This window comes from Acanthisitta chloris, unplaced genomic scaffold (assembly GCF_000695815.1).
Source record: "Acanthisitta chloris isolate BGI_N310 unplaced genomic scaffold, ASM69581v1 scaffold23566, whole genome shotgun sequence".
NCBI classification, from domain to species: domain Eukaryota; kingdom Metazoa; phylum Chordata; class Aves; order Passeriformes; family Acanthisittidae; genus Acanthisitta; species Acanthisitta chloris.
In genome coordinates, this window is record NW_008676801.1 from 1 (window position 1) to 10063 (window position 10063).

Genomic DNA, 10063 nt, shown 5'->3' on the forward strand with positions numbered 1-10063 from the left:
CCCCGCCCGCCGATACCGGTAGGGGATTTGGCTCCCCAGCCCCCCGGACCCTGCCCGGCCCCGCACACACCGAGCCGCGTTAGAGCATCCTCAGCCCCGTGTGCCCAGAGCGCGGCCGAGCCGGGAGCTCTGCCCGACGGACAACAGAGGGGGCGGTGGGAATCCCACTCGGAATGGGATGTTGAACCTGACAGCCAGGGCACACGTGGATACCAAACCGAACAGGAATGTGCCCGAGTGGCACATGCTGAGAGGATGACAGACCAGACTGGGGGTGTATTTTCTGTGATCCCACTATAAAACTGTCTCGGAGCTGTTTTTTGGGGTGGAGGCAGAGGAGGCAAAGCTGAGCAGCCCCTATTCAGCATGGCAAACCCAAGGCTGCTGAAAGCCCAGCACGGGGGTTGCCCCCCAGCACCTGCTTTTCAGGGCTGTTAAACCGGAGTGGGACTGTGACATGGCAGCCAGGGCTGAGCCAGCTCAGCAGGACCAGGACGAGGTCTGTGTAAAAGGGGATTAAGGCCTGGCTTTGGGCAGGGAGATAGAGAAGGACTATCCCGTAACTTGCGGCCTGTGCGTGCTCAGAGCAGCAGCATCCAAATCCCCACCCTGGGAGCTGGGCACCCGCAGTTCCAACATGGCACCAGGCATGGGCACCCTCCAATTGTCTGCCTGTGCCCACCTTCCTGCAAAGAAACTCACTGCACACCATCTGCTCACAGCTGTTCCTGCAGGAGGAAGTGGCTCAGTACACACAGAATATTGAAACACTCAAACACAAAAGCACTTAATTATCAAACTTTAATTCATAGGACTAATCTTACAGAATAAAACACCAGGATAACCAGTCAAGGTTACACTTAAAAAAATCCAGCAGTGCAAATCTAAGACTAAGTATTTGTCATCTCCTCCCACCCTCCCGAAATAGGCAATAGATTATTTAAAAATACCATAATACATGGTACTCACATATCCCATTTAAAATAAATCTGCAGTGGACACAAATATCTAAGACTTTTCTTAATATAAAACCAAAGAATTAATTGCTTTGAGTATGGATAAGACAGCGTGAACTTCCAAGAGCCACAAAAGGCAAATCCTTGGCTAGAAGGTGAAATGGCCACGTTCCATACAAGACTGGCTACAGCTCTCCTGGTCCTCTTCTCTCCCCAGTGACGAGGACATTAACAAACAAAACACAATGCCAACAGCCTCGTCTTAACTGGTGTGGAGAAGCTGGAGAAAAGAACTCAGGTTGAAAACAGCTCCATTGGAAAAAACAAGTTACAGAGGAAGAAAAGTAAACAAGGACGTCTGGAAACAATCCCTGTGGCACAGCACAGACAGGAGCAGGGAGTGCTGTGCCTGTGCCAGCGGCACTGGCAGGGTCAGGGACCACGGCCCTCAGGCACAGGCACGTGAGACAGACCCCAGAGTGGCACCTGGGCAGTGGCACAGCAGGGAATTGTTTCTCTTTGGCCCTTAGAGCACGGAGGAGCAGAGGACACTGACTGCAGCAGGTACAGGCTGGGCAGGAGTGTGTGTCACCGTCACAGCGTGGTGGTGGGAACAGTTCCTTATCTCCTTCCTTGAATCCAGACCACACTTCCATCACCAGAACATCCTGACTGTAGTTACACATTCCTTATCGGCGGCATTATTGGAAATTAACCATTCACATTAAACTCCGTATGAAACTGTGTGAGTAACATCAGCTCTTCAGGCACTCACAATCTCTGTTTGAACCCCAACCAGGCTGAGTGACCACTTCTGCATTCCCAACACAATGCTGATCCCAGGACTGCTTACACTTGGGATGCACAAATAGAGGACAGAACACTGAACTGGGACAAGGAGAGGAGAAAACTGCAGCGCTGGGCACAGGGAAGGGAAAGGGATGGCACACAGGTGAGTTGTGATGCTCAGTGCCACAGAGCAGGACAGGAACCTTGGGGACTGCCACAGGAGGGATCCCCACAGGGCAGCGAGGAGGGGACACTGCCCAGGCACTGGGAGCAACCACTGGTGCCAAACTGTGGCTGTGTCCTGCAGAAACCCACATTTGCCTCATGGATGTTTTGATCTGCAATTAGCACACCCAGAAATCACTTAATGCAACTTGCCATGGAATCATACCCTGAGATGCTCACAGGGAGTCACACCTACACATGGCAGGAACCAGTCACTGCCGAAAGCACCTTGTTAAGCTGTGATTTACCCAAAAATACACTCGAGTGCAGCTGTTTCCACAAACTTCCCACAGCAAATGATGCATTGGATCTCAGAACCATCTTTATCACCAGCTCTCAGCACCAAGTGTACTCACACTTTACTCACATGCCATGTCTCGCTGAGGACTGACCACCAAACTCCTCCCCGGGACCATTGGTTATGCTAAGTCTGCCCTGGGGACAGTCGCAGTGGCCAGAGAGTAGCACCCAAAGCCAAGAGAGAGGCTGACAGTGGCTGTGAGGCAACTGTGGCACTGCCCCACTAAAGACAGGATGTTTCCTAATGTCTAGAACTGCCTCGGAAAAATCAGTGTATGCCAGAACATGCAAAGCTCCACATCATTCCCAAAGAGAAAGGATCTTGGAAGCAGTGCTGCTTAGTTCAACTGGAATATTCATTTCAAAGAGCTCCCACAGAGTCTGGATATTGAGCCAACAAACACCAACTAGAGCGGTTTACATAAGTCACTTTCCTGTATTTTAATTCAAACTTTGCACATAGAACAAAAAAAAGTGAAACAATTTCATTTCTCCAATCAAATCCAACCTGAAAGGAAGCACCTGGACAGGATCACATTTTCTTAGTTCATAGCATTTTCTTCACATTTAAAACTGCTTTGCATGTAACAGAGAGGTTTGTACTCAGTTTCTTTTGAGATGCTGGGTTGTACCTGGCCCTGGAGACAGGAACTGTGCCCCGGGAAAGGAGCAACAGGAGTGTGACACCTGTCCTGTGCCCCAGGTGCCTCAGCAGAGGGGTCAGTACCTGCCCCCTTGGCACTCGCCCCATGGTTACTCACCCGTCGCTGTGTCCCGCACAGAAGCCACAGGAGCTGGGGAGCAGCTGGAACTCAGGCACATGCCCTCTCCAGGGGCAAGGGGATGAGGGAACAGGAGAGGAAAGAGAATATGAACAGATGCACAGATGGGGAGAGCAGAGGAAGGAGCGAGTGGGAGCTGATCGTCACAGAATCAGCAAGGTGGTGAGTGCCAAGGTGACCCCAGGTGACGCAACAAGCCAGTGTCACCCCTCTTCTTTACCCTGTAGCACCTACACTTTCCAGGAGTAAGGAATGGTAAATGTGAGCCTTAACACCAGGATGGCACCTAGGAAATCACAGGTGTGATGGCTGTAGCATTGTCACCAGCTAACTCAGACCAGGTCCCCTCTGCCCTTACTGCTCCAAGGGGAGGTGACAGCTCCTCAGGCCTGACCCTCTCTTGTCAGGATACACTGCTGCTGGCTTGTACACACAAAGGAAATACCTCAAGCTACAAGAGTAACAAGCACATCACTAGTTTCTATGCAGGATATGAAACACCTTTAAAATTCATATTGCATGGCTGTTCTAACCCAAAACACAAACCAAAAGCTGCTATCGAGAGGCTACAGGTAAATATGTGACCTTACACCTACCAGAAAGCCAATGCTTTTCCCAGTCTCTCTAGTGAATAAAAATAAATACTTATTTGGGAATTTGCACCTGCTGAGCTTCAACTGGGCTGTCTCAAGGAGAGCGAAAATGGACATGGAGTACATCAAGAACAGCTACCCCTAAAAGGCTGTTTCTCCTTGAGTTTGAGCTACTGGCATGGGCAGCAGAGAGCCCCAGCACTAACACACAGCAGGGACGTGTGAGCTGCTCCAGTCTGGCTGCACAGTGCCCCTGCTATGGGTGTGCAGCTGTCCAGGGCTGAGGGTTCCATTCAGAACTCCTGAAGGAAATGGCACATGGATGCTGGGATGACACACAGTGTCAGTTCAGACAGGATGAGGTGAGCTTCCTGTGAACTGGAGCAGGAGAAAAGCTGGGAGGTGAGTTACATTTCCAAACATCAGTTGCTGGATAGATAATCTAAATTTGGTACAATTCACTGAATTCAAGATCACTATAATTTCAAATCCAGGTCACAAGAGACTGCTGCAGTTACCGAGGATCCACAACAGCATCTGAGCTTCTCTCTTGCCCACCCTCCCACCTCAAACAGGGCAGGAGGGTCTCCGTGGCTCCCTCCCTTCGGGAGATCCATGTCGCTGTCACTCTGCTCACAGCAGGCAGCATCAGGGAGTTCCATCCATGTCCTTGTGTCACCCTGCTCACAGCAGGCAGCACGACAGCATTTCCAGTCCAACAGGTCAGTGTCATCACAGCAGCTGCAAAATGATTTTGGGCTGCAACATGATGAGCAAGAACATGCTCCCAAAATGCAACAGCCCCAGGCAGGAGGTGAACCCCTGACCTGGCACAGAGGGGACAGCAGGCAGCACTGGGTCACCTGCCACTGCAAAACATCCCTGGGGAATTCACCTGCTCCAAACATGCTACGGAGACCAACCCAGAGCTGCCAGTGCTGGGAGAAGGTAAGGAAAACTCCCAAATAAGCAGGGCATCTTTGGGCTAAAAGAAAGGACTAACTGTGCTCCCGAGGAGTGGAAGCTGCACTGGAGGGCTGGTGGGATATGGCTTCACCCAACAGCAACGCTGAGTACTGCTACAGTTTGTTCTTAGAAAACTGCTCTGAAAGGCTCAGTCACAGCCAAGTAACTAAATTAAGTCTAATGCTGATACAACTGAAAGATTATGAAAATATTTGGTTTTGTTCAAATCATGTAAAAAATCCTCAAGAAGACATCGTAATATTTCCTTTTTAAAACTAACCTGGAAGATCAACTCTCAGCAAATTTAAGTGTATTACACACGGCATTTTGTGAATTCAGATTTATTGATTTCCATTGTATTTGCTTTAAATATGGTCGAAGCTGACTGCAGAAAAGGGATGGTGAAATCTTTAAGTTAAAAGTAAACTAATGGTGAAAGAACATCACCTCTGGCTTCCATCCATGCCTCGTTCAGCATGTGTTATTAATAAGTTCCAGGACTGTCACATCCAGGGATGTTGGAGGCCTCTCCCAGCAGTGTCCTTAGCTTTGTGTCATTTTCCTGTGCCAGAGGTGAGCGTGCTTTCAAAAATACTGCCACTTCCCCAGCACCGTGTCTTTGATTGCATCCACATACTGAGTGGGCACCCAATACACCCAGTAGTAAGAGGCTTCTGTTGGGCCCAGCTGAAATGCCTGCAATTAAAAATGACAACATTTACACATGGGAACAAGCAGCTGGTCCCAGTGGACAGGCACAGCTCATCCACTGCCAAACCAGGCCAGTCTGTCCCACCTGCTGCTCCCTCAAGCCCTCGGTGCACACACAGCTCTTGGGTAGGCAATGAGAAGAGTATTCCAGAGGAACAAGAGCTGCAGAGCATTGATAAAAGGATGAGCTCTTCCTTTTTACAGCAGCAACCAAAACTCCTGGCCAGCTTCAAGAACATGAGGGAATTATTGTGGAAGGCAATCTAAAGCATAACTCAGAGTCTCTAAAGGAATGACAGAGCTGAGAAGCCAAACAGGAACTGAACAGACAATGACCATGTTTTTGTGGTCACAATATTTCACAGAATTTTACATTTAGACATAATATCCTAGTCTCAACTTATCTCCTGTGCCCAGGAGAGGGCGACCATGCTATGCCACAACCTCTGTCCTAGCTGCGGGAAAGGTTTATCACAACATGTGCTGAAGCGGAGATTTTCTCACATAGGTGGTCAAAAATCAAGTGTTTGCACAGCCTAGAACAGGACCCTCCTGCAGGCAATGATTTTAAGGTTAATACATTTCCCTTTTCTCCCTCTAAAGGAGGAAACAGACTTCTTACTGAAAAGAAACTCAGTCCAACATCAAAAGTTAGTTACTGTGCTTTGGACAGCAAGATCTCAAATAGCCCATGGACTAAAAAATTGGCCCAAAATGCAGTATATTAGCACAGCTCTTCTGAAATGTTATGTTGCTAGACCAATTGTTCAGAAAATTACAGGTGTGAAAATATCACAGCATCAAATCTCTTTTTTTTAGCCTCCAGCAAGGCCTGTTGTTTCTACAAACACCACAGTCACTAGAAATCAAACCAAGTAACAGAAAATATCACTAACACGTAGAAATCATGAGCAAGGCTGTATTTTGTCTGGTTTAAAACTGCCACAGCCAGAAGGTACTAAATAATGCTTAAGCACTTCATGTTTGTGTGAAACCAGCCCAGATTTCCACACAGCAGATGCTCAATGTGGGCCCAAAGCACTGACACTGTGACAGCAGCCCATGTGCCCATTCCCATGGGACTGGTACCACCATCCACCTCCAGCCTGCTCCGACCTGCAGCCTCACCACTGTGCATCGCATCAGGGAATTAGATGGATATGATGAAAGTAGAGCTGTTACTCACCATCATGTGATAATCCTCATGGCCTTCAATAGGTTCACTCACCACATTTTTAATGGACCCCATGGGTAACTTTTCTGTTCTCTCTACATTGAAATGATCACAGCATTATTTCTGACCCTGAGGAAGCAGCATTTCATGTTAATTTCATACAGCACCTCCACTAATGACTCTCAGGTCAGCAGGCTCCTCTCTGGGTGAGCTGGGGATACCTGCTGCCCAGGAGCACAGTGGCTGCAGCACCACACACCCACCCTGGCACACTGACAGGGGGAAGGGACCCAGAACTGGATCACACAGTTCCTCTGCATCACACAAAGTACTTCAGTGCTCTGGGTTTGGGCCTGGACTGAGTGATGGGAAGACCCAAGGTGTACTTAATGTTTCCCCATAAGGAGCAGCAGGATTGCACATCCCAGTGGATCCTAGTCCAGGTGTGAGAATATTCAGGACTGACTACCAAGGATTACACTAACCTCCACAGAAACAGCAAGGTGAGGATAGGCTGAGCTAACCCTGAAAGCCTAGGCCTGGCTTTACCCTGAGGAGTGTTCAGAGAAGCACAGGAAAGGGAACATAAATAATAGCAAACAACATTTATAAATAGGGAAGGAAACAGAGAAACTGAAATCCTCAAAAGACAACAGTTACATGGCAGAGCCATGTCACCCAGCCAGAGGCAATGGTCCATAGCAGAGTTTTCCTGTCAGATCTGTCCTCATTTCTTTCTGAAGATTTAATTTCAAGATCCTGCCTTTCAGTTCCAGCTTTCAGCATCAGCCTAGAATTATCTTCTTAGATACAAGACCCAAACCACTCTACAAAGGAGAAACTGAACACTGAGCTCTAATTAATTTGTATGATCCAAAACAAAAGCACCTATCAAAAAAAAAGGCACCCAGGGAAATCAGGGACTCCTGACTTCATACACGGAGGAAAACTCACTTTGTCCTTGTTTAGCATCCCCCAAATCCATTACTGCCCAGAGTGTCTCAGCAATAGACAAACCCACATTATCAATGCCTCTGTGGAATTGACACAGAGCAATTGGGAAACATCTGCCTATAGCAAATCTCAGACTACACAACCTACACAGACACCTTGTGAGGCCCAGAGAGGCTGCAGCGAGGGAAGGAGCAGTTCCAACTTCCCAGGACCAGCAAGGGAGAAGCTGTGTGAACACCCAGATGGGTTTGCTCCAGCCCTTATGCTGGCCTCTGCCATGAGCTTCCCAGAGCAGGAAGGAGTTTTTCCCAGCAACAGCCAACAATTACAGCCATTCCCTAGAGGTAACAAGCTGCTGCTAATTTGGGGAAGTAAGGGAACAGGTTACAGGAAAGACAGATGACTACAAGAAGAATCAAATTTCACAGCCTAAGGAACACTCATCCAGAACACCTCGGAAACACTAAACTTGAAACCCATCTGGAAGGTGAAGGAAGAGATTAATCACCTAAATAACAAGCTTGGATTTAGAACATGGATCAGTAACAGAGATCTGCCTGCCCAACCTAGAGAGGAAAAACACCCCCCAATCCTCACTCCATCACTTGGCCCAGGACAGAAATCACTGCAACTGAGACCGAGAGAGGTTTTAACGCCAGGAAAATCTTCACAGTCAAGTCTGTCCTACGCACGAAAGGTCAAAAACATCCAAGATTTCTGCTTACTATAGAAACAACACAGTAGCTGGAGGTGGATCCACAGCTAACATTACCATCCACAGCTAACATTACCATCCAATTAGGCTATTCACTGGGGCAGTGAACAAGCACTTCTGTTCCTCTTGCTCACCACTGCACACTGCTCATCCTGCTCAAACTGAAGGAGCACAGCTCCCTGGGGAGGCAGGGGGTATCCCAGTGTCCCATCTAACCCCAGCTGGCAAGTAAGCACTACACTGCCACTCACTCCCTCTACCCTGCTGGGATGGGAGTTGGGAAAAGAATGTAAAAAAACTCATGGTTGAAGTAAGAACAGTTTTGAAACAAAGTAAAATATGCTACTATTGATAATATTAATAGTAATTAAATAAAATCAAAGAAAGGCCAGAGACCAGTGCTGCCTAGCACAGCTGCTCTCCATGTGCTGAGTGATGCCCAGCCTGTTCCCTAGCAGTGACCAGCCCTTCCCAGTCAACTCCCCAGTTTATACTGGACATGATGCTCTGCAGCGTGGAATACTCCTTTGGACAGCTTGTATCAGCTGTCCTGGCCCTGCTCCCTTCCAGCTCCCTGGACACCCCCTCACAGGCAGAGATACTGAAAGTCCTTGACTGAGGGTAAACACTGCACAGCCACAAACAAAATATCAGCTGTTATCAGCATTAGTCCCATCCTGAATGCAAACTGGGAAGAAAACTAGCTCTATCCCAGCCAAAACCAGGGCAGACATCAACAGCAGGGCACATGAGCTCCACAGCACTCCCAGCTCCTCCTGGCACCACTCAGACCACAACCAACCCCTGTGTACAGCACCACAGCTGAGCACCACTGAGACAAGACACCCAAGCAATGTTGGCTGGAAGGACAGAGTGCCAGAGATATCAGCACTCCAGTTCTGAGATTCCCCTCCAAGTCTTGGCCAGGTCACTGAGCCTCTGTGTGCTGTTGGCATCAAATCCACGTTCAGGGAGTGCTTTTGGGTCATGCCAGAAATGCCAAACATCATCATTTACATTTGGAGCCAGGAACAGCAAGCACATCAGGCCATTGGCCTGCTGGCACCACTGCACTCTGGTTTTTCAGGAACAGAGGAGGAATATCAAGTAGTATTCAATGACCAGGGGAAATGGCACACGAAAAGAAGCAAAGTTCCACTCTGAAGCTCTGCAATACCAACATCATTCCCTGAATGTGACTTAGTCACAGCAGAGGCTTTTCTAGGTCACAGAATGCAGTCACAGCCCAAGTAGCAACGGTTCACCCCCGAGTCTGAGAGCTGCTCACCTTTTGTACCAATCCACAGCTGGTCTTGCTCGAGCTTGAAGGTCAACCTGACCTTTCCCCCTGACTTGTTGTACATGCCGGACAGTGGCACTGTGGGCAGTCGCTCCTGCAACGAGACACACTCAGTCATCACAAGAGCTGGGACAGGAAGCTGCATTCCGTGAGCTTAAAAGAGAACCATCCACATTTCCAGCTGTCTGCTGAGACAGCAAATAACAACTGAACCAGCAGAGAAAGGTCTCACACCGCAGAGGTCTCTGTGATGTTGTCTCCAGCTCTCACTCACGCACCTGCACACCTTTGACCGAAGGCATCACATCGTCAGGTTTTCCTTTGTCCAAAACTTTTCTGTGTTGCTACAAGACAAAAGCGGAAACTGAATTTACAGAAACACAACAGAGCTTTGCAATTTACTTCCAGCTGCTCCCCTGACCATATCCGAGTGGCACTGAGAGACACTTAAGGGCTGTTCACAGGTATTCATCACACAGGAAACAGTTCATTTTCAAACTTAATTGAGCACCTTCTAAGGTAATCTAATGATGCTGCAAAAATGAAGAGCAGTCCAACACAATGCCAAGGGTAACAGCCCTTATAGAATATATAAATA

The 10063-nt window shown here is 48.4% G+C and overlaps 1 protein-coding gene across 1 annotated transcript in view; it reads right to left on the reverse strand.

Moving 5' to 3' along the window:
- Positions 1–4721: 4721 nt before the first annotated feature.
- UBFD1 (ubiquitin family domain containing 1) overlaps positions 4722–10063 on the reverse strand; it is a gene marked incomplete at its 5' end in the record, with an annotated part of 6601 nt that continues 1259 nt past the window's right edge. The window contains 4 exons of the mRNA XM_009076277.1: positions 4722–5307; positions 6509–6591; positions 9454–9559; positions 9744–9809. Of these exons, the coding sequence (XP_009074525.1) occupies positions 5197–5307; positions 6509–6591; positions 9454–9559; positions 9744–9809 (366 nt within the window). The remainder of the gene's footprint in view (positions 5308–6508; positions 6592–9453; positions 9560–9743; positions 9810–10063) is intronic.